Below are 25,270 nucleotides of genomic sequence, written 5' to 3'. Positions count from 1 at the left end.
GGAGGTTACTGCCTTCCATGAGTTGAGCGTGGGTCGCCCGAGGATAGCGTTGTAAGCTGATGAGCAATCAACAACCAAGAATGTCACGTCCCTGGCTATCTGTTGGGGGTTGATGATACCGAAAACAATACCACCAATGAGTCACACGCTCCTCACTCGATCGCAAACGGCACCTGCACAACGAAAAAGGAATAACCTAGCGGAGTGTACCGGTGTGGTACCGGCCAAATACCCTCCGAAGGTCAAGTTAGAACTATTCTCACTGCTCTAGAGTGCCAGAGAGGGTAAAATTATGCGTACCTCGGGTAACGAGAGTGCTAAAGTTTTTATAGTAGCGAGGGTCATCCCTCTTTTCCTTGGAGTAGAAGTCTTTTCCTTATAGGAGTCCTTTTGGGCGTAATTTCCGGGATCCTTTCCTTATAGGAGTCCCTTTGGGCGTAATTTCCGGGATCCTTTCCTTATAGGAGTCCCTTTGGATATTCTCTTGCGTGGGAAACAAGTCAACTCTTGACTTATCACATGGGAAGCAAGTCGACTTCATGACTCGACCGTCTGCCTCAACGCATCTCCTTCAGCTTTTTGGGCGTCACTTGATAAAACCGTCAGTCTTGGAGGCCATCAAATCCAACCGTCAGCTATTTGCTCCGTCTATTTATTGAAGACAGCATAACACCGTCAGTATGAGGCTCTCTCCTTTTTATCCTCATCAGTTGCCCCCTACTCTATATGCTTGACGTTTAGAACCGTCAGCATGTGGAGTTATTTCTAAAGAAGAATTACGAATGATTCCTCGGGTCGCGAGCTATTCAATGCAAGGTCACGTGGCGCGCGATAGTTGGTCTCGTTTCTGGCACAGGCGTCGCCTCGCGTTTCGTGCGTTTTCCCCTTATATAAATATCACGCCTCACAGCCTTATTTCGCTATTTCAACCTCGAAGATCTTTCAAGAGAGAACCCGTCGCTTTTACTCACGATTCGCTCCGTCAGCTCTTACCAATACCGTCACACTTTGTTTTATTTATTCAAGATCTATTTCACCTGTAAGTTCCTTTTCCTTTCTGCTTCCTTTTTATTTTTATTTTTGCCCAAGAATTTTTCTTTTATTGAGAACGTCAGTCTAGGAACTTAGGGTGTATCCGTCACTTGTAGGTAGTCAGATGTCAAGTGACGCGTCGAGTGATCAGTCGTCAGTCCGCGATGGAGCGGGCTACGACGAAGTCTTTGGCTCAGGTCAAGAGTCCGACGGCTTTTTGGAGTCGTCAGGAAGAGAAACGTCCGCCCAATCCCTTAGTATTGACGTAGAGGACCGTGTTGAGGGAGTCAGGGAAGAGGTGTTAAGTGAGGTTGAGGTCGAGAGGGTCGACAAGGAAGTTGTTGACGACGGGACCTGGGAGGAAGGTGACGTAGAGATCGATAGTGACGAAGATAGGGGTGACGGTAGCGAGGTTAGTAGTGACGGTAATGAGGATGAGGATGACGAAGAGTCCAGTGAGGGAACTTCAGGGAGTTCTGGAGGTAACCGTCCCTTCATCCTTCCAGAGGAGTGGGCCGTCAATAAATTTCTCCCAAAGATGAGCAACAGAGTTTTTTCTGAGTTGCGTATCCGTTTCCAGATCCCAGATCACATTCCCCTCCGTCTCCCTAAAAAGAATGAGAAGTGTTATACAGGGAGGACGGCTGATGTGGGGATGTATGACGCCATGTTCGCAGCTGGCCTTAGGCTCCCACTGACGGCTTTACACCGTCAGCTGGCGGATTTCTTAGGATTGTCCGTCAGCCAGATCTCTCCGAATGCCTGGAGGATCTTTATCGGAGCTGAGGTTCTTTGGGGTCGCTTGAGTGGGGGGAACCGTCAACTTTCGCTAGACGAGTTCTTTTACTGCTACAGACCCCAGCACAAAGTATCCGCCAAGGGGACATATCACTTCGCACCTCGTGAAAAGAACTTAAGATTGGTGTTTGATATGCCGGATTCAAATAGGAATTGGAAAAATAGATTTTTCTTTGTTAAAGGGACGGACTGGGTGTGTCGCCCGGATGAATGGGATAAGTTGCCCGGGGGTTATTTTGATAACACTTGGGCTTATATTAGGGAGTCAGGTTGCCCCCGTCTCTTTCTTTTTACCGTCGCTTTTCATTTTCACCGTCTCTTTTTAACACTGTTTCCTTGTCTCAGCCATCACTCGTCCGGAGGTGTCTGACGAACAGAGGGATTTCATCCGTCGGATACTCACCATCTCACTTGAGCAACGTAGGTGTAGGGACTTGATAACCCTAGACACTCTACATTTGTATTGTGGTGGTCCTGAGCCGACGGTCGAAGCACGGAAGTTGGAAGAATTTTCAAGAAAACGTAAGTAAATGCGTTATTTAATCCGTCTGCTACTATTCATCCGTCAGATTACTTATCCGTTAGCTTTCTTTTTGCAGAGATGGAGGCTGCGAAGCAAAGGGTGAGGGCCGCTGCCGCCCGTAAGAAGGAAGAAGATAAAGCTAAGGGGAAGGATGGAGCGTCAACTCCTCATTCCTCTTTGAAGGGCTCAATCAAGAGGAAATCTGACGGAAAGGATGATCCTCCTTCCAAGAAGGTGGCCGTCACTCCTACGGACGCGCCCTCCCAGAAGTCACCTCCCAAGCTTAGTCACGGTGCTGGGAAAGGAGTGATGACTTCTTCTGGTCCTGTCGTTGAGGGGCCCCGTTGCTTGCTGACTCACAAAGATCATGCTGTCGAGAGTCTGGAGTCTCTTATCAAACAGACGGATCTGGATCCTTGTGCTCAGCTTGGGACGGATGACCTGGGGGCGTCAGCCTTCTTTGATATTGCACGGGTATGTTTCCTACTTTGATTAATCTGATATTTTTCCTTGCTTAATAGCTGACGGTTGTATTTCCTTCAGGCCTTGGTTCGTGTTAAAGCACTCCAAGATCGTTGCATGGCCAAAGAAGGCGTCGTCTCTCGGGTGAGGAGGCACAACTCCACCTTGATGGATCAGCAGGCGCAATACAAGGAGGCCGTCCGTCTCTTAAACACAGACCTGAAGGATGTGAAGGAGAAGCTAGGAGAAGCAGAGGGTGAGCAGAAGAGACTTGAGGAGGAGGTTTCGTCTCTGCGTGCGCAGGTGGTGACGGCTGGGGCTGACGCAGTTGAAAAGTTCAAGACAACTCAGTCCTTCATCGACTCTTGTGCTGATTACTATGGCGCAGGTTTTGATGACTGTCTGAAGCAAGTGTCGTTAGCTTATCCGGAGCTGGATCTGTCTGGAATCACCATGGACACTTCCGTTCCAATGACTCCTGCCGCTGACAGAGATGACGAACCCCTTAGCTTGGATTCCTTGCTTAACGACGCTGGGGTTGTTCTGGCCCAGCCTGCTGTTGCTACCCCTGCTGGGCCTTCAGATCAGATTGTGAAGGATAAAGCTGACGGGGTCTCCAAGGACGCTCCTGCCGCTTAATCCTTCATTAGTTGTAATTCTTGAACAATGTCTTTAAGTGCCCGTATGTTTGTTGGGGCTTTTCGTTTGTAATTCAATCTATCCCTTGTTGTCCGTTACTTTGCACATATACACTTGTCTTTTTATTGTTTGACTAATTTTAATGTGATCGTCTATTATTTTGTATTTTAGCCTTTTTGGTTAGCTCGTCATCTTTACAGGCTTGTTGGTTGGAGAAATTTATTTGTAAGTAGTCTCATTTTTTGGTAAGACCGTCAGCAAGTTGACCGTCAACCATATAAATTTTCATCCATTGGACCGTCAGTTTTGAGGGCCCGATCCATATGAGAACTCTATTCATTGGACCGTTAGCTTTTAGCTTTAGCTTTTTCGGTCCGTTATTTTGATGGCGATTAGCCTCGATGCCTTTTGACATCTCTGTTGGTCCGTAGTCTCATTTTTTGGTAAGACCGTCAGTAAGTTGACCGTCAACCATATAAATTTTCATCCATTGGACCGTCAGTTTTGAGGGCCCGATCCATATGAGAACTCTATTTTTTGGACCGTTAGCTTTTAGCTTTAGCTTTTTCGGTCCGTTATTTTGATGGCAATTAGCCTCGATGCCTTTTGACATCTCCGTTGGTCCGTCGGTTTTGAAGGCTTGATCCATATTTCTACTGGACCGTCAGCTTTTAGCTTTAGCCTTCTCGGACCATTGTTTTTTCTGGCTTTTTTAGCCTTGATGCCTTAACATCTTTCATTAGTCCGTCGGGTTTTTTCTTGGTCCGTGAGTTATGGACTTAGTCGTTCTTGGGTCGTAAACTTAGTGGACCGTCGGAGGAAAGATATACTTCAGTGATTTCTGAATAAAACTCCTCTTATTGCCATGCATTTAAATAAAAGTAATTAAAACCAAACCCTGCCCCTTGGGCTAAAAAAGAGTATTGTTGCGAAAAAACTAAAGTAAACGATAAATCTGAGGAGTTAAACTATAATTTGCTGAAAAATAAAAGAAATTGGTCTTCATGCTGCTGCTTCTATTGGTAGTACTTCCGTAGGTGCTCGGTGTTCCATGGATGTGGTAGCTTCTGTCCCTCCAATGTTTCAAGGTGGTAAGTCCCTTTTCTCTGCCACGACGAGATTCGGTAAGGACCTTCCCAATTAGGGCCGAGTTTCCCTTGGGTAGGGTCCCTAGCGGCGCCCATGACCTTCCTAAGAACAAGGTCTCCGACTTGGAAGTCTCTGTGTCGGACCCGAGAGTTGTAGTATTTGGCCATGCGATCCTGGTACCTAGCGAGCCTTTGTTCTGCTGCTGCCCTGATCTCATCCACTAGGTCGAGCTGTAGTCGCATAGCTTCATCGTTTTTGTCCTCATCATGGTTGTGTACCCTATAGCTTGCGAGTCCGACTTCTGCCGGGATGACTGCTTCGCTTCCGTATGTCAAGCGGAACGGTGTTTCTCCTGTTGGTGTTCTTGCCGTCGTTCTGTATGCCCATAGTACACTTGGCAATTCTTCGGGCCATATACCCTTTGCCCCCTCGAGTCGAGTCTTGATGATCTTGAGCAAGGATCGGTTTGTGACTTCGACTTGTCCATTAGCTTGAGGGTGGGCGGGGGAGGAGTAGTGGTTCTTTATTCCCAACTGTGAGCAAAAATCCCGGAAATGGTCGTTGTCGAACTGTCTTCCGTTATCCGAGACAAGGACTCTAGGAATGCCAAACCTGCATACGATGCATCTCCAGACGAAGCTCCGAACGTTTTTCTCCGTAATCGTGGCTAAAGCTTCAGCTTCCACCCATTTCGTGAAATAGTCGATGCCTACTACCAGGAATTTCAGCTGCCGCATAGCTGTAGGGAATGGTCCCATAATGTCTAATCCCCATTGTGCGAACGGCCATGGGGCTGTCATTGGGGTCAGCTCTTCGGTTGGTTGTCTAATAATATTGCTGAACCGTTGGCATTTGTCGCAGGCCCTGACATAGGCTTCGGCGTCCTTCTGCATAGTGGGCCAATAATACCCTGCTCGTACAAGCTTGTGTACCAATGATCTGGACCCTGAGTGGTTTCCGCAGATTCCTTCATGTACTTCTCTCATGACGTAGTCCGCCTCTTCCGCACCCAAGCATCTCAGATACGGTCGGGAGAAACCTCTCTTGTATAGGACGTCTTTTATCAGGACGAACCTTGCCGCCTGGACTTTAAGCTTCCTTGCGGCTTCCTTTTCGTCCGGTAAGACCCCGCTTTTTAGGTATGAAACCAACGGCGCTGCCCAGCCGCTGTCGGAGCATATTTCCTGCATATTGCTGAGATCTATTAGCGGGGAAAGCTGTACAAAGGAGAGTACATTACCAGGGACGACCATTCGTTCTGCTGAGGCGGCCTTCGCGAGACGGTCTGCTCGCTCGTTTTCCTCTCTGGGAATCTGGATGATTTTGGCTTCTAGGTCGCCCACTCTTGTCCTTACTTCGTCAAGGTATTTCTTCATCTTTTCGCTCTTGCACTCGTAGTCTCCATTTATCTGGTTGGTGATAACCTGTGAATCGCAGTAGACGACTACCCTTGCGGCTCCTGCTGCTTTGGCAAGGTCGAGTCCTGCTATCAGAGCCTCATATTCTGATTCATTGTTGGTGGCGGGAAAGTTTAGACGGACCATACATTCAATGGTGTCTCCTTCAGGTGATAGCAACACAATGCCGGCCCCTGCGGCTTGCCTGTTGGATGATCCGTCCGTATGTATGCTCCATTGAGGGGACTCTGCCGCCCCCTGGTCCTCGTCATGGGTGAACTCAGCTATAAAGTCGGCGACAGCCTGTCCCTTGATGGCGGTCCGCGGACGATACTGAATGTCAAACTCGCTTAGCTCGATCGCCCATAATGCCAGTCGGCCCGCGGCCTCGGGGCTGCTCATTGCTCGCCGTAAAGGTTTGTCAGTCAGGACATTTACCGTATGAGCTTGGAAGTACGGTTTGAGCTTTCGGGCTGCCGTAACTAATGCGAAGGCAAGTTTTTCCATCGGCGGGTATCTTTCCTCGGCACCGCGAAGCGCTCGGCTTGCGTAGTATACGGGTTTTTGCACTCTTTCTTCTTCTCTCATCAGGGCTGCGCTAACAGCTGCGGGGGAGACGGCCAGATAGAGAAAAAGCTCTTCTCCCGGCTGCGACGGGCTCAACAACGGTGGAGAGGAGAGGTAAATCTTCAATTCTTCGAACGCTTGCTGGCATTCGTTGGTCCATTCAAAGGATTTTTTCAATGTCCGGAAGAATGGCAAACACTTGTCCGTTGCTCTTGACACGAACCTGTTAAGTGCCGCTATTTTTCCATTTAGGCTCTGCACCTCCTTTATACTTCTTGGCGGTGTCATTTCCATAATGGCTCGGATCTTATCCGGGTTCGCCTCGATTCCCCTTTGAGACACCACGAATCCCAAGAATTTTCCTGCCGTTACTCCAAAGGCGCACTTCCCTGGGTTGAGCTTCATATTGTAGGAGCGGAGTGTATCAAATGTTTCTTTGAGATCTCCTAGATGATCTTCCTCCCTCCGGCTCTTAACTAGCATGTCGTCCACGTAGACCTGGACATTCCTCCCAATCTGTTGTGCGAACATTTTGTTCATGAGCCTTTGGTACGTTGCGCCTGCGTTCTTGAGGCCGAAGGGCATGACCTTGTAACAGAATAGGCCTTGGCTAGTTACGAACGACGTTTTCTCCTGGTCGGCTTCGTGCATTCGGATTTGGTTGTATCCTGAGAAAGCGTCCATGAAGCTCAGCAACTGGTGTCGGGCCGTGGAGTCTACTAGGACATCGACCCTGGGTAGGGGGTAGCTATCCTTGGGGCAAGCTCTGTTAAGGTCGGTGAAGTCCACACACATCCGCCATTTCCCGCTCGCTTTCTTCACCATTACTACATTTGCTAACCAGTCGGGATAGTACACTTCCCTGATGAAGCTTGCTTCCCGTAGCTTTCTGACTTCCTCTGCTATGGCTAGGTCTCGCTCCGGGGCAAACACCCTCTTCTTTTGTCTGACGGGTGAAAAGGCGGGCGACACATTCAGCTTATGCACCATGATTGAAGGATCTATTCCTGGCATATCTTCATGACCCCATGCGAATACGTCTTGATTTTGCCTAAGGAATGTTATGAGCTCTTGACGGGTCGTGGGGTTAGCGAGTGTTCCAATTTTGGTCGTTCGGCCAGGATCGGAACTGTCAAGGGGTATTTCTTCTAGCTTCTCAACCGGCTCCGTTACCGTCCGGTGCTCTTCTATACTCAAAGTTTGAACCTGATCCTCCATTTCCACCATGGCTATGTAACATTCGCGCGCGGCCATCTGACTCCCGCGCAACTCCCCTACTCCGTAGTCAGTTGGGAACTTAATCATTAGGTGGTAGGTGGAGGTTACTGCCTTCCATGAGTTGAGCGTGGGTCGCCCGAGGATAGCGTTGTAAGCTGATGAGCAATCAACAACCAAGAATGTCACGTCCCTGGCTATCTGTTGGGGGTAATTACCCACAATTACGGATAAGGTGACCGCGCCTAATGGGAATACTCGGCTCCCGCCGAAGCCGACTAGCGGGGCATTTGTTGGGATCAGTCGCCCCCTGTCGATCCTCATCTGCTGGAACGCGGTGTAGTATAAGATATCTGCTGAACTGCCATTGTCGACGAGCACCCGGTGCATATTGTAATCTCCTACACGCAAGCTGACGACGAGTGCGTCGTCATGTGGATGGTGAAGGCGTCGCGCGTCTTCTTCTGAGAATCCGATTATGGGACCTTCTCTTCTTGCTATCTTCGGCACAGCTCCCGTCAGTTGAACATTCTGTATCATCCGGAGATAGGTCTTACGGGCCTTTTTGGATGACCCGGCAGCGGTCATCCCTCCTACGATCATCCTTATATCCCCAATTGGGGGCCTTGGTCGCTCATTGTCCCGTCGGGGGTGCTGGTCTTGTGCGGGGGGATCCGCCCTCTCCTTGCTAACGAATCTCTGCAGCTTTCCTTGTCTAATAAGGGCTTCAATCTGCTGCTTGAGGTCATAGCAATCTGCTGTGTCGTGGCCGTGGTCGCGGTGGAATCGGCAGTACTTATCTCGGGAACGTTTGTTGGGGTCACTCTTCAGCTTTCCTGGGAACGTCAGTGATTCCTCGTCCTTGATCTGCATAAGGACTTGATCTATCGGGGCTGTCAGCGGAGTGAAGCTTGTGAACCTTCCCCCCGGGGGTTTAGGGCGTCTTTCGTCCCTTCGGTCCGCGGTTCTTGCCTTCTTTCGGTTTTGGTCCTGCCGACCGTCTTCCTGCCGGTCTCTTTTTCTAGGCCTCTCTTCCCGAGCTAAGAGTGCATCTTCAGCGTTCATATACTTTGTGGCACGATAAAGCACTTCTGACATAGTTTTTGGGTCGTTTTTGTATATGGAAAACAAAAACTTGCCCTTCTTCAACCCATTTGTAAATGCCGCGACAAGTATCTTGTCGTCAGCTTCGTCGATCGAGAGCGCCTCTTTATTAAAACGGGAGATGTAGGCTCTTAGAGTTTCGTCTTCTCGCTGCTTCATACTCATCAAGCAAGCCGTAGACTTCTTGTACCGATGGCCTCCAATAAAGTGTGCGGTAAACTGAGCGCTGAGTTCTTTGAAGGTGCTGATGGAGTTTGGGGCCAGTCGACTGAACCAAATTCTTGCTGCGCCCTTTAGCGTTGTAGGGAAGGCCCTGCACATGATGGCGTCCGCTACTCCTTGAAGGTGCATTAGGGTTTTGAAGGTCTCCAGGTGGTCCAGTGGATCCTTGACCCCGTCATAACTGTCTATCTGCGGCATGCGGAACTTACTTGGCAATGGGTAGGCGTTGACGGTAGTGGTGAACGGCGAGTCCGTTCGGTTGACAAGGTCGTCAAGGTCGCTCGATACTCGTCCCTTGAGAGCATTCATCATAACCTCCATTTGTTCCTTCATGGCTTGCATCTCCGCGAGAACGAGGGGCGGAGTGGTTTCCGCGAGGGAGGGGATGCTCGTGTTCTGTCGTTCAGGTTTGCTCGGGGCGTTGCTGGCCTGGGGTCCTTCCTGGTTTCTCCTGTCAGCGCTGGTTCCTTCCTGCTCTGCTCCTTGGTTGTTGGGAGCTGCATCCTTCTGTCTCAGTTGCTCTTCTAGGTCGTGATTTTGCTTCGTGAGGCGCTCCACGGCGGCGGCGAGAGTCCTCACCTGTCTTTCAAGCGCGGTTGTAGGAGTTTCTTCTTCTTGAATGTCGTTGTTGGTCGCCATTGAGCGAGTGAGTACCATGTAACTCTCTTGTCTTGAAGGCGAGAACGTGCTAAAGCGTTCCCACAGACGGCGCCAACTGATGATACCGAAAACAATACCACCAATGAGTCACACGCTCCTCACTCGATCGCAAACGGCACCTGCACAACGAAAAGGAATAACCTAGCGGAGTGTACCGGTGTGGTACCGGCCAAATACCCTCCGAAGGTCAAGTTAGAACTATTCTCACTGCTCTAGAGTGCCAGAGAGGGTAAAATTATGCGTACCTCGGGTAACGAGAGTGCTAAAGTTTTTATAGTAGCGAGGGTCATCCCTCTTTTCCTTGGAGTAGAAGTCTTTTCCTTATAGGAGTCCTTTTGGGCGTAATTTCCGGGATCCTTTCCTTATAGGAGTCCCTTTGGGCGTAATTTCCGGGATCCTTTCCTTATAGGAGTCCCTTTGGATATTCTCTTGCGTGGGAAACAAGTCAACTCTTGACTTATCACATGGGAAGCAAGTCGACTTCATGACTCGACCGTCTGCCTCAACGCATCTCCTTCAGCTTTTTGGGCGTCACTTGATAAAACCGTCAGTCTTGGAGGCCATCAAATCCAACCGTCAGCTATTTGCTCCGTCTATTTATTGAAGACAGCATAACACCGTCAGTATGAGGCTCTCTCCTTTTTATCCTCATCAGGGGTAATTACCCACAATTACGGATAAGGTGACCGCGCCTAATGGGAATACTCGGCTCCCGCCGAAGCCGACTAGCGGGGCATTTGTTGGGATCAGTCGCCCCCTGTCGATCCTCATCTGCTGGAACGCGGTGTAGTATAAGATATCTGCTGAACTGCCATTGTCGACGAGCACCCGGTGCATATTGTAATCTCCTACACGCAAGCTGACGACGAGTGCGTCGTCATGTGGATGGTGAAGGCGTCGCGCGTCTTCTTCTGAGAATCCGATTATGGGACCTTCTCTTCTTGCTATCTTCGGCACAGCTCCCGTCAGTTGAACATTCTGTATCATCCGGAGATAGGTCTTACGGGCCTTTTTGGATGACCCGGCAGCGGTCATCCCTCCTACGATCATCCTTATATCCCCAATTGGGGGCCTTAGTCGCTCATTGTCCCGTCGGGGGTGCTGGTCTTGTGCGGGGGGATCCGCCCTCTCCTTGCTAACGAATCTCTGCAGCTTTCCTTGTCTAATAAGGGCTTCAATCTGCTGCTTGAGGTCATAGCAATCTGCTGTGTCGTGGCCGTGGTCGCGGTGGAATCGGCAGTACTTATCTCGGGAACGTTTGTTGGGGTCACTCTTCAGCTTTCCTGGGAACGTCAGTGATTCCTCGTCCTTGATCTGCATAAGGACTTGATCTATCGGGGCTGTCAGCGGAGTGAAGCTTGTGAACCTTCCCCCCGGGGGTTTAGGGCGTCTTTCGTCCCTTCGGTCCGCGGTTCTTGCCTTCTTTCGGTTTTGGTCCTGCCGACCGTCTTCCTGCCGGTCTCTTTTTCTAGGCCTCTCTTCCCGAGCTAAGAGTGCATCTTCAGCGTTCATATACTTTGTGGCACGATAAAGCACTTCTGACATAGTTTTTGGGTCGTTTTTGTATATGGAAAACAAAAACTTGCCCTTCTTCAACCCATTTGTAAATGCCGCGACAAGTATCTTGTCGTCAGCTTCGTCGATCGAGAGCGCCTCTTTATTAAAACGGGAGATGTAGGCTCTTAGAGTTTCGTCTTCTCGCTGCTTCATACTCATCAAGCAAGCCGTAGACTTCTTGTACCGATGGCCTCCAATAAAGTGTGCGGTAAACTGAGCGCTGAGTTCTTTGAAGGTGCTGATGGAGTTTGGGGCCAGTCGACTGAACCAAATTCTTGCTGCGCCCTTTAGCGTTGTAGGGAAGGCCCTGCACATGATGGCGTCCGCTACTCCTTGAAGGTGCATTAGGGTTTTGAAGGTCTCCAGGTGGTCCAGTGGATCCTTGACCCCGTCATAACTGTCTATCTGCGGCATGCGGAACTTACTTGGCAATGGGTAGGCGTTGACGGTAGTGGTGAACGGCGAGTCCGTTCGGTTGACAAGGTCGTCAAGGTCGCTCGATACTCGTCCCTTGAGAGCATTCATCATAACCTCCATTTGTTCCTTCATGGCTTGCATCTCCGCGAGAACGAGGGGCGGAGTGGTTTCCGCGAGGGAGGGGATGCTCGTGTTCTGTCGTTCAGGTTTGCTCGGGGCGTTGCTGGCCTGGGGTCCTTCCTGGTTTCTCCTGTCAGCGCTGGTTCCTTCCTGCTCTGCTCCTTGGTTGTTGGGAGCTGCATCCTTCTGTCTCAGTTGCTCTTCTAGGTCGTGATTTTGCTTCGTGAGGCGCTCCACGGCGGCGGCGAGAGTCCTCACCTGTCTTTCAAGCGCGGTTGTAGGAGTTTCTTCTTCTTGAATGTCGTTGTTGGTCGCCATTGAGCGAGTGAGTACCATGTAACTCTCTTGTCTTGAAGGCGAGAACGTGCTAAAGCGTTCCCACAGACGGCGCCAACTGATGATACCGAAAACAATACCACCAATGAGTCACACGCTCCTCACTCGATCGCAAACGGCACCTGCACAACGAAAAGGAATAACCTAGCGGAGTGTACCGGTGTGGTACCGGCCAAATACCCTCCGAAGGTCAAGTTAGAACTATTCTCACTGCTCTAGAGTGCCAGAGAGGGTAAAATTATGCGTACCTCGGGTAACGAGAGTGCTAAAGTTTTTATAGTAGCGAGGGTCATCCCTCTTTTCCTTGGAGTAGAAGTCTTTTCCTTATAGGAGTCCTTTTGGGCGTAATTTCCGGGATCCTTTCCTTATAGGAGTCCCTTTGGGCGTAATTTCCGGGATCCTTTCCTTATAGGAGTCCCTTTGGATATTCTCTTGCGTGGGAAACAAGTCAACTCTTGACTTATCACATGGGAAGCAAGTCGACTTCATGACTCGACCGTCTGCCTCAACGCATCTCCTTCAGCTTTTTGGGCGTCACTTGATAAAACCGTCAGTCTTGGAGGCCATCAAATCCAACCGTCAGCTATTTGCTCCGTCTATTTATTGAAGACAGCATAACACCGTCAGTATGAGGCTCTCTCCTTTTTATCCTCATCACTTTGATATAATTTTTTTTTTATATATATAATAATTCTAATACCATCTAATTGTTCGTAAATGTTTTATGTGACATATCGTAAGTAAGTAGTGGAAAAAATTATGAATTTATATATATATATATATACATGTATAAAAAGTTAATAGATATTTAAAAGTATTAGTTTATATATTATTTTTAAAAATTTTCTATAAGAAAAAAATTATTTTAATAATTTTTTTTATATTTCTTACGAGAGTTATATTAAAATTTTCTTAGAATAGTTTATTAAATTTTCTCTAAAAATACCCATTAATAAGATGTTTTGCACCAAATATAAAAAGTGTATGATACTAAAATTATTCACCATCCAATGAGTGAAAGGCTAACCGAATTTTAGAGTAAAGTTTTGGCCTCAATATTTTGAGAACTTTTACTCTGATGGATAGGTAGTAGTAAATTAGTAATCTACCCAAAAAAACAAAAAAAGAGCAGTAGTAGTAGCCTAGTAGGGTGGTTAAGGGGTCTTAGGTTAAACTAAATTTCTTAATTTCTAATCAATCTGATGGAGACTCCATAAATTTTTTTCATTTCTATTATTTAATTCGATAATTTTTTTAATGGAGACTCAACAAATTAACACAATAAAAGAACAAAAATATTTGAAATTCTCATAATATTACAATAGTAAACAAGACCATGATAGGGGTTAAATTATTGTTCATAGCATCCATCATGTCTTATCCATTTTGGTTTTTGGTTTGTCAATGTACAATAATTGTGTAATCTCTTTTTAATTTTTTTTATAATTTCTTGTTTGCGTAAAGTACAAACATATTTGAAGGCCTCGTAATGACTGAAGAAGTAATTCTGTTGATGGTTGTACGTAAACACTTGATACAAAGTATTCTTAATTATAGACAGACTTAAACAAATGGTTAGAAAAGCTAATCATGATCAGAGGTGCGATAGGAGAGAAAGCAAATACAACAAAGGCGAGTGATTAACTATGATAAACAACATAGTGGAGAGAATATTCTTTTTAGAGGGAACTAAGACCTATGTATGTATGCTTGTTTGGTTAGGCATATTTTGCAGTTTACTAGATTAAGTATTTTTTTAAAGCTACAATTGTATTTTTATAGAGTTGATCTTTTTAAATAATATAACCCATTAAAAATAAGTTTATACCTAAATGTGCTCGAGTCTCTAACCCGATTGGTTTGTGTTCTTAAAGTGTTATAAAAAAAATGTTTTACTATTGGAAAAAAAAAAAAAAAAAAGAAGAAGCTTTTTGGTGTTTTCAAAATAAAAAATTTATTTAAAATATGTAACTCAAAAATAAATTATTAAAAATAAAAAACTTTAAAAAAATTGTGAGAAAAAAGAAACACCTTATATATATATATATATATATATATATATATTTATACATTAATCCTTTCAACTCGATCAATCATCCGGACAAAGACTCTTGCTAAGATCAAGCTTTACCAATCGAGAAAGACCGCCCAATTCGCCAGGTATTAAAGAAATGAAAAAATGGTTCTTTAGATTATCAAATTTTTAATTATGGGCGGCATAATCCCTTTTTAAGGAATCTAACAATTAACATGGAATTTAAGTGATTAACCGATTAAAGAATGCATGGACATGAAATTAGGCATGAATAAACAAGTAAAGCATAAACTATGAGCAACCCCCAGAAAGTAAAGGACACAATATTACTGATAACACATAATGTGTTATCAAAGAAGAAAACCTAAAAACTAGGTAAAAAAAAATCTCTTTGTGGCACCGCAACCAAAACAATCTACTAGAATGAATAGTTGCAAAACAAGATACACACAAAACCCTCCAAGCTAAGTACTATTTGTGTACTCAAGCCTTTTGGGCTTCTACTAGCAATTGGCTTCACCAAAACCTTTTTTCAATTTAATTAAAGCTGAGTTTGGATTAAACTGAAAACAACCCACGTCTGCATTTGGTGTTTTTTTCCTGGGTCTCGTGCACTGTTCACAAGACCCATAAATATGGAAAAACGCAAATTTTGCTTTAAAATTGGGTCTCACGACACTATTAACACATTTAAAAATTATTTTGCTATAATGTTTTCAGCAATAAATTTTCAGTTTTCAGCAATAGACGGCATCCAAACAGACCCTAACTACTGGATTTGCAAGTTGAGCTGCCAACTGTAAGCAACCAAGTCTCCTTGGATTTAATTATAAGATTGCTTCAATGATTCCCAAGGCTCCAAACAACACAAAAGTCACAACACTTAGGTGATGATGGGTGTGAAGGACCTAATCTCCCTCATAGGATATGGCTATTAGTTATGGGTATGTATTTGCCTCTCACAAATGAATATGGTTCTCTCACTCTCATATAGGACCCGCAAGTATGGAAAAACGCAAATTTTACTTTAAAACTAGGTCCTACGGCATTATTTATATATTTAAAAATTATTTTACTGCAGTGTTTTCAGTAATAAGTTTTAAATTTTTAGCAATAAGTGATATCCAAACAGACCTTAACTACCAGGTTTGCAAGTTGAGTTGCCAACTGTAAGTAACCAAGTCTCCTTGGATTTAATTATAAGATTGCTTCAATGATTCCCAAGGCTCCAAGCAACACTCACAAGTCACAACACTTAGGTGATGATGGGTGTGAAGGACCTAATCTCCGTCATAGGATATGGCTATCATTTATGGGTATGTGTTTGGCTCTCACAAATGAGAATGGTTCTCTCACTCTCATACAGGATATCTTTTCGTGGAAAACGATGAATATATATGGTAGGATAGAGTTGGTACAACATAGGAAGTCTTAACTGAATTTCTCAGGTTCTACCATTTCGTAGGAGTGGAAGTCCCATGAAGGTCTCACGAGATTGTCCTCAACTGAATTTCAAACTGAAACCATGTGTCCATTTCGCAGGAGAAAGATGAATTTCGTAGGAGAGAAATGTTCTTCTCAGCAGCATCAACTTCAGCTCTAAACCTCTACCCGATTACAAATAACTCACAAAATTATTGAAATAAATTACAAACAAATTTGCACAGAATTATAAGCCAACACAAAATGAGAACTTAATTAGTCTTTATACTTCCATTCACCATGGTATGCTTAAGTTGGAATTGTAAGTGTACTGGGAAATGGGAATAATCACACCATCATGTACTAAATTGTATCCACGAAATGATGGTTTATTTCACATATATTGGTTATATAGTTTAATTTCGTGAAGGGTTTTGGCCCTTAAGGGAGATACATCTAGGCCATTCTAATCTTACTACAAACTTTCTTTCTAATGTGATTACCACCCTCACCAAACCAGTCCTTATCTAGGACCAACAAAAGTAAAACATGATTAAATTTGTATGGGTGAAATTAGGAAAGGGAACAGTGGAAAACGCCATACAAGGCCTCAGTTTTCCATTATCTCTCAAATTATCTTGTTATTTAATAAATAAATAAATAAATAAAAACTTCGTAGCTGACCCATCCATCCTTTATTTCATTCATGTCAAAAGCTATTGGCCCACCGCCCACACTAGTGATTAAGAGAACTAGGTTTTTGCACGCTTTGCTGCTTTTTTCCACCTTATGATTCAATCATTCATGCTTCCCTATATAGCACTATTTCCACCACCGCTGCAAAAGCTTGTGCTTGTGTTTATTTTATTTATTTATTGTATATATGCATATATTTCCATATGGTTGTCCAATTGGACCGAACTCTGTGCTCTCTGTAGGAAAAGCCATCTCCACCTTTTTGTCGACTCATTCCAGGAAGAAAACAAAATGTTAGGATCGATATCTCCCACATCCCTCTTTTCTTTATACAAAAGCAAAGCCTTCCCCTTTGATTTTTAATAATGGGTCGCAATCGTTTCATGCCCTACGATAAGTGGCGTGCCTGATATGAGGGCACGACAATGTACGCATTCATGGGGTCATGGGAGATTGGGAGTATATTGCAAGTCAAATTGATATTTGTTTCAATATCACCCACCCTTTCAAAAACACACAAAGCAAGCATATACTCCAGAGTCCTCAGTTTTTCTAGTGATGCGTATTTTACCAACACACAAAGTATATATTCTAGAGTCCGACACATAAATTGTCACAACTTACTTGGATATATCAACTAATGATAATTGGATTACGTTTCTAGAGACATACTTTGCCACAATTTGAAGACCACTTTCCTAATATTCCTAATTAACAATCTAGCATTGTGACAAAATGTATGTCAAAATGTGTATCAAAATGTGTATCCTATAGTTTTTGGTATGGAATATAATCAACTCGAGAGTATGTAGTATTATGTATTAGGAAAGTGACCTTAGTCCGTAGAGGAGACAGACAGCATAAACTCACTGGAAGAGGTACTGCTTTATAATATTATAGAAATAAAATAATGCCCCACCTTCTTTTGTATTTGCAAATAATAATGGAATAGCTTTTGTATTTTCCATTATGTGTCTTTTATTCCATTACAGATTATCCTTTTTTTTTCTTTGATCACCTTTTATAGTTTATAAAGCCATATGATTAAGAGAAAATGCAGGTGCTTATGTCCTATTATTAGTGGAGGACGGAGGAAATATATGTTAATATTATTATTACCCCCATGGTACAAGGGCGACTTTGTATAACATTTCTTTTTTGTTAGCAATTTGAACGGATGACATGTTTTCATAGACTGATTTTTTATTTTTTCACATATTATTTATATATATATATATATATATATATGTGTGTGTGTGTGTGTGTACTGGACGGAGGCCGATTCTCAGTATGGATGACATTTTTAATTGAAACTTGAAAGAATACCTAAATAAATGTAATCTGCGTTGTCTAAAAGGCATAAATTATTCTAAGATGTAAATTTTCTCTTTAATCTTATTAGGTAATTGTGTGTGGTTACTTTTGAAAATATTGCACTATTCATTTTTTTTTTTTTTTTTTATATTAGGTTTGTATTTTAAAAACTCCATGTTGGATTATATTTTTTCACTTACACCATTTGTATTTATGAAATTTTAATATATTTAGAGATCAATAGCTATTTCATCTATAATATATATGTTTGTATTTTAAAATTATACACAAAATATGAGTTTATGGATCGAATAATAAAAAATAATATCCGATTAATATAAGATTTGTCATACATGTTAAGGAGAATAAGAACTTGTGATTCAAAAGTAAAATTTTAAAATATTAATCAAATAAAAAGTTATTGAGGAATGTAGAGTACTAGAATCTGGGGATGCAAAAGAATTTCTATTTTATACCCTAAAAACCTAAATTATCTATTTTACCATCTCATTTTACAACTCACCCAAAATCTAGTTTTTTTTATTTATTTATTTAATTTTCCATACAACTTATTAAAATAATATAAATTACAACATGAAATAATATAAACAAGTTGTGCTTGACAACTTGAAGGTTTTTACACCCCAATGCTAGTGCTCTAAGATGAACAAATAACAGATATAAACTTGATCTTTTTTAGAGAGACATGTGAAGAATGTAAGTTTCACATTTCTTGTTTATGCTTCAATTTTCTCAAACTAATTAGCATGATGGTGCTAGAGTCTAAAGCTTCCTAAGCTTTAATTTATTTATTTTTTGGCTGCCTTTAGTGCATCAAATTGTTGGAGCATGATTGAAATCTTTGAAACTATTGATGGTTATTTTGATAAGAAAGTTTTATTATTATGATGTGTAACATATATTAATGAAACTTTCTATGACACTTATCAAATACATATGAAACTTGTAAGCTTATTGAAGCAATTCATAATATTAAATAATGCAAAGTTAGCTTTTTTTTAGAAGGGGGGGGGGTGTTGGAATGAGACTTTGGTCTCTAGGGGCCATAGGTGAGCTACACAAACACCCCTTCAGGTCCAATATAACATGTACAAACTTAGGCACACTAATAGGACTCACTGTTAGAGAGTTAGACGTAAGTTTTTATTACATAATACTTGAAAATATATCTTTGCTTTATACAATTTAGCTTTTTTCAGTTGTGGTGATTTAAATGCAATGGTGACATAATACTTTTAACACATTGCTAAAAGTGTTTCTTGTATTACTAACATAATTAATGTTTTTACTCGACAATATTGGTGTATCTTTCTTTCTACTTGTGGCGCTACTTGAATTCAATTTCATTTTTGTAATGTATGGAAGACATCTTTCATCTATATATTGTTATAATTGCTTTGTGAACAACTTACTTCAATGGTTTTAGATTATAATGGTTATTTATTTACTTTTTAGATTGTATGGATGATTTTGTTTATGGATGTGATTGGAAATGAATGGAAGATTTGTTTATGGATGTGGTTGAAATAGGGGTAGAGGCCCCCCCCCCCCCCCCCCCAAATTTTTGAAACCCTCTTGTAGTATTGTATAAAAATAAATTGGGCCCCTACAAAATGTAATGATTGGCCCCCCCAAAAATTTTTACAGAGGCAAGATTACACTTAACTTAGTTTAAATCATATCATACTAAAAGAGAAGATAATCAAGTAGTCCACCTACTTGCATTACATGCCAAAAAAATGAAGTTTTCTAAACTATTAGATAGAAAATAGTCCTTGGTTTTAGAGTTCCAATTAGCTATGGATGTTAATCATCTTCATAGTTCATGCTCATTTTTTACTGTTGTTTTGCTTTGTTTTTGAATAATGAAAACTTATGACTTTCCTTAGAAAATGTCACAAATGTCAGTGTTAGTTTTTATGTTTTTTCTTTTTAAAATCTCGCAATAACCACATTTAGCTATTTAAAATTCCAATATTTAGTTAGTTTCTCAAGTGTACACCCAAACAAAACACACACTTTTACCAAAACCAAATAAATCCCTAGCCCCCAAGTGCCTTTCTTTTTATTTTTTTCTAAGAATACAAATTGTTTACAATTGTAAAATGCAATGTGCGTTGCTCGAATTTGTGTTTTTTTATTTTAAAAAAATTCTTGATCTTCAATTTTATTTATTTATTTCTCTTATCATTATCACCACAATCATAATTTTTTTTTCACAAAATTTGATCTTTTTCTCATATCACCAATTTGTTTTCTTCGTAGTTATATTTTTTTTCCTCACATTATCATCATAGTTATAGTTATATTTCAATAATAAAATGTGGTTATTAGTTATGAGTTATGACTAACCTATAAATTCATGATTCGGCCCCCCAAGTGAAAAATCCTAACTACGCCCATTGTTGGAAATGAATAGGTTAATGTAATGTAGTGGCAAGTTAATGTAAAGAACATTAATAAATTTAAAAAAATGGTGATGAAAATTTTTGTCACTAATATGTTAAACTATGAATAATTGAATATAAGCAGAAATTGTGATGAAATAATTTATCGTCTAATCTATTGAAATTTAAAATTTAAAAAAAAAAATCAGTGAAGAAATATTGTCACCAAATATGGAAAAAAAAAAATTAAAAATCATTGTTGACGAATTTATTTCGTCTCTAAATATAATGTTTAGTGAAGAAAAGATTAGGTTACGAAAAAATTCTGTTGCCAGTCGTTTTTTTCATTAAAAAAATTAGGTGTGTTAATGATGAAAATTTTTATCACCAGGACATTTGGTGACCGAGACTACGCAATGAATAATGTTTCGTCACCATGTCTTAAGCGACGAAATAAGAGCATTTCATGATGAAAAATTTCGTCACTATAGGTCTTGTTTGTTGTAGTGACGACTAGTGACGCCTTCTAGCAGGTCTCATTGGATTGCCCGTGAGATGTATAAGGTAAATAAAGAATTTGAGGGAATATGGAATGCATAACTTCTAATGTAGGCCCAACACATTTTGTAGCCTAATGGAACAATTTAAAGTGAAGCATTTCATGAAAAATTATTAGTTTCTTCCTATATCCTAATGGTGGTACTCGCTAAATACTTCTTTACAAAACCATCAATTTGATTTTTTTAAAAACAACTTTTGCCTCGATGGTTTCTTTGTACTAATACCACTATGATCATGCAAAAATCATGAAATATTAACCTTGTTATTGGCTTGTTAAATGCCTTTCATGCACAATATGACCACATTTATATGAAAATTTTCATATGCATAGAGCATTTAAATATAAAATAAAAAATTCTAAAAACTTGTAAATTCTAAATGGTGTCATTTTCATTGAATACCTCAATTTAGTTTCAAACATATTCATTTCAGTAATAAATTTGTTTTGAAAACTATTAATTCTATTTTTAATTTTGATAAAGATAGAAATGAAGAGTAAAATTTTTGGAAAATTGAAAATTTTTACATTCTTAAACTACGTCAAACATAGTAAAATATATTAATAAAATGTTGAACATTTAAAAAGATCGTACACTATCTAAAATTTTTTTTTTTTTACTTATTAAATTTTTGGTCCTTAATTAAAATTTTTACATTGTAAGACAAATAGAAAAGACATTCTATCTACTAATAAAACATTTCTTTTCCAAAAAATGTCACTATAGGGTACCTAAAGTGGCATTTTTTATGAATGCCACTAAAACAAACACCACCATAGGCAACTTTATTGTAGTGAGTTGAGCCGCCTCTACCCCCATCTAATGAAAGGTTAGCATAAATTGAAAACATAAGTTACACTATGTTTGGGTCATGTCACAATTTGAGTCAAATATATATTAGCCACATATATGCTACTCCTAAAAAGTATTAGTTACACTTAAAGCTTCTTATGATCATTTACATAACTCATATTAACTTAATACATGCCCTATATAGAACTCAGTAGATAGTCTCACAAAAATTTTTACCATCAAAACCTTCATACAAATGCATGTAACATTTACTAATTAATTGAGTACGATGTGAGTTATATAAGAGATTATGATGGACTCTATTTGTGACTAATCCTTTGGTATTATGGTGAAGATATCACTAAAACTTTCCTATGTCATGACAAATAGTATCTGAGTTAACCTAATAATACTACATAACTCGAGGGCATGGTATTGCAACTCAAACTTTAATAGGACACAGGGAATTTAAGTGAGTGAAATTGAAATACACAAAATTGTGTGAATTGTATGATTGAATTTGATAAGGGCATTTTCGTCCAGTAAAACCTTCCTCATCCTTCGGGACAAACGAACATCGCTCACGGTTCTTCAGGTAGCAATTGTCCGCCTCCTAAGCGGTCCTACTGAGCATCACCTAGTCAAACCAACGGTTGGCTTATGCTTAAAGACCGTCTGATGAAGGACTACATTTGCTGAACCCTTGCGTAATGTTCACTCACATGGCAACAGATGAGGTGACCATGCTGATGTATGGATATTCATCCCGACGAACAAATGACCAAGCTGATGGTTGAAGATGGTAGGTCCCACCAATCTTCGCTTGTTCTTCACTCATGAGTCTCTACTTGGAAAATAACTTGCACCCCATGCCCAAAGACCTTACTACACGTTCATATCTTTTTTATATGGTAAGCAAAACCCTAAGATTGTGAAACCTTAACTCCAAGATCTTCCCCATAAGGAAAAACCCTTCATATAAGGGATCTTGATTAGGCCCTACACCACCATATAAGCACCAGACCTCCTTCTCTCTAAGGTTCACAGAAAATCCCTAACTCTTATACTATTGAGTTCTTGGTGATTATTCTTTTATTTACTTAACCTTCAGAGGGTCTTTAGCCGGCACTCTACTGGTGCTTTTTGTTAGTTTCTTGGTTTTCTTTTTTCTCAAGCACCCCATTAGAATGCTCGTGGACTATTAGCTCATTGACGATTTTTGTGCATCATCAGAATTCTTTGAATAAATAGGCATTTTCCTTGAATTATGACAAGTCACTCCTATATCTTATTCACAGTATTATTGAGTAAATGCTATTATTGCTTAATGTCTTCATCAACCCACATCAGCATTTCTTAACTTTTTGAAATTGGAAGAACTGACATCATGGAATTCAACTCAACAAACTCCTTCAGCTTTTCCCATACAATTTTAATACTGTTAACAATGAATGCAACTGCATTCTAGCAAATTGATCCTAACTTCTTCACTTCTCTGTGTCTCCTACTAAAATTCTAATCAATCTTGACAAATAGAACTAGTTGACCATTTACATTACTGAAACTGAAATATGCAGAAATCACAAGCTTCTCAAAGTTGATAACACTGATCCAAGAAAATTCTTGTCATATATCTTTAGTTCATACTTCATAGTTTTAATGCTGCAAATAGATAGGCCTAAGAAACATATGCTCACAGGTTGATTCATAGAAAAAGAGGTTTTGATGCAATCACCTTGCGGTTATGACAATTATAGGTGATTGGTCCTAAGCTTTTCTGGTTTATGTTAAATAATGCACAGTCAAGAAGGATCCATCGTTAAAAGCTTTATTAAATGTGAAAAACACCGAAAATACTCTTGTAAATGAGAATGACATGGTTAATGAAAGACCACAAATATTTTTTATTTTTATTTTTAACAAACAAAGACCACAAATTTGGTTTAAGTTGAATTGACAAAATAAGAGCTGTTAAAAATTAAAGATGATTGGACAATAGGAGACTAGAAAGGACATAAACCCACCAAAACTGATACTAATGGACGGTATTAATTTCTCATGTATCGATCACATTTGAGAAAACACGTTCCCCATTATGAATTACATAACTATTATGTCTAAATCAAACATGGTTTGATCACTATGTTTAACAGGGCAAAGCATAATAAGACTGGTTGTTTTGTTGTTTGTCTTGTAAAGAAAGGATTAATCAATAAAACCAAAATTGACAATTGCGAGTGGTTGCACGTGGATAGCGAATATGGGATGGCCTACAAGAGAGCAAGGTGTCATGACAACGTCTCTCACACGCACAGAAAAACGTTTAATTAGGTATTATAGTAATGTTGAGAGTGATACACGTACTTTTTTGATACAGCCAATGATGAGGGAACAAGAATAGTTACTGCTGTGAAAGTGGGAGTCTTCACAAACATATCACGTATTAAGTTCGAGTTAGTGGCAAACCTGTGGGGTTATGTGTACTGTGGGCGTCCAATGTATATGGCTAAAAGATGTAAAAGATTGAAAGCCCCAAAGATATAGATTGATTGAAACTTTACGTCTGACTACTATGAACACCTTGAAACATATAAACATTAGCATCTGCTTCAATAAGTTTTTTTATTTTATTTATTTATTTTTTATTATAGCTATTTTGACTCCTAAAAACTCCACTTTTGTTACTTTAATTAATCTACTTATTTACAGCTTATTGCATCAGACTCAAAAACTCCCCATGTATCTAGCCATTGTTCAAAAACTACTTTGGCTTTAAGTTTTGTTGAGGCTGATGCATGGATGTTTTAAAGGAAATTTGGAAAACTTTGGCTAAGCAAGCTCTTTGTTGAGCTTGCTGCGAATACTCTAAGGGTATTCATTTAGGAAATACTTGTATAAACTTTTTATGGGAAAGGAAAAAAAAAATTGATTTTTTGATATTTTTTATATTTCTCATAAAAGTTTTATCAAGACATTCTTAAAATGGTTCATTAACAAATGACTTAAGGGCATCCGTTAACTGGATTCTTACTCTTATTTACTATCAAATTCAATCCGAATAATGCAAATCATGGAAAACTTTCTCAGGTGCTAAAATAAATCGAGTCAATTTGCAATTTGTTCTCGGAAAGTCACTTATTTTTTAACCTATAAAACTCATTGTTCTCATCAAGGGATATTCATAGTTTTTAATGTATTTGATTTTTATTTTTTTTCATTTCACTCACTGAATATTTTGTAATGAAAGAAAGAAAGAATGCATGATTGGTTGTGATTGGTGGAGTATAAAGTGCATAACCTAGAGTAGAACAAAAGATTTGTTTCAAATCTTTATGGTTGGTAAAAAAGAAGTTTTGGGTTTTTCAGATATGATAAAAGGTCATGGATAAAATTTTTTCTAAACTCATTTACTTGAAAATTCCTTAAATTCATTATGTGATGATCGGATTTGTGATTTTAGTCATATAACATATTTAGCGGTCATATAACTTGTTTAAATGATTTAACAAAAATTATGTGATTAAAATACACATGAATTATTATACGTGGAGAAAATTATTTTAAACTGGGTTTGACAAAATTTTTGTTCAAAAGTTATTGCTCAAAATACGATTTTAGCTCCCAAATTACAAGTTAAATTCTAATTTTGTTCTTGAATTAACAGTTGTTTCAAATTTCAATACAATCCTTTGATGTTTTGAAAATGCCAGTGTTATCATTATCATGACTTACCATCATTATGTGAATGACAATATATTCTCTTAAGAAATGAGACAGAGTTAAAGACTATTGTTTTTTTTTTTTGTTCAATAAGATTATTATGTTTTAGTGATATTATCATTATCTTCCCTATGAAAAGTATTTGGATTCATTGTTTGAGAACTAGGCTTTACTCAAATGATGTT

The 25,270-nt window shown here is 40.4% G+C and overlaps 1 protein-coding gene across 1 annotated transcript; it reads left to right on the top strand.

The window, feature by feature from the left end:
- The first annotated feature begins 1,804 nt into the window (after window positions 1-1,804).
- Window positions 1,805-4,194, top strand: LOC126712667 (uncharacterized). Its single transcript, XM_050412095.1, has 3 exons — window positions 1,805-2,352; window positions 2,430-2,827; window positions 2,897-4,194. Exons 2-3 carry the CDS (start codon window positions 2,432-2,434, stop codon window positions 3,452-3,454), a joined length of 954 nt encoding a protein of 317 aa, XP_050268052.1. The 5' UTR covers window positions 1,805-2,352; window positions 2,430-2,431; the 3' UTR covers window positions 3,455-4,194.
- Window positions 4,195-25,270: the final 21,076 nt, after the last annotated feature.

Source organism: Quercus robur, chromosome 2 (assembly GCF_932294415.1).
Source record: "Quercus robur chromosome 2, dhQueRobu3.1, whole genome shotgun sequence".
Taxonomy (NCBI): Eukaryota; Viridiplantae; Streptophyta; class Magnoliopsida; order Fagales; family Fagaceae; genus Quercus; species Quercus robur.
Note: the sequence above shows the minus strand (reverse complement) of the source record. Positions and strands in the feature narration are given on the sequence as shown.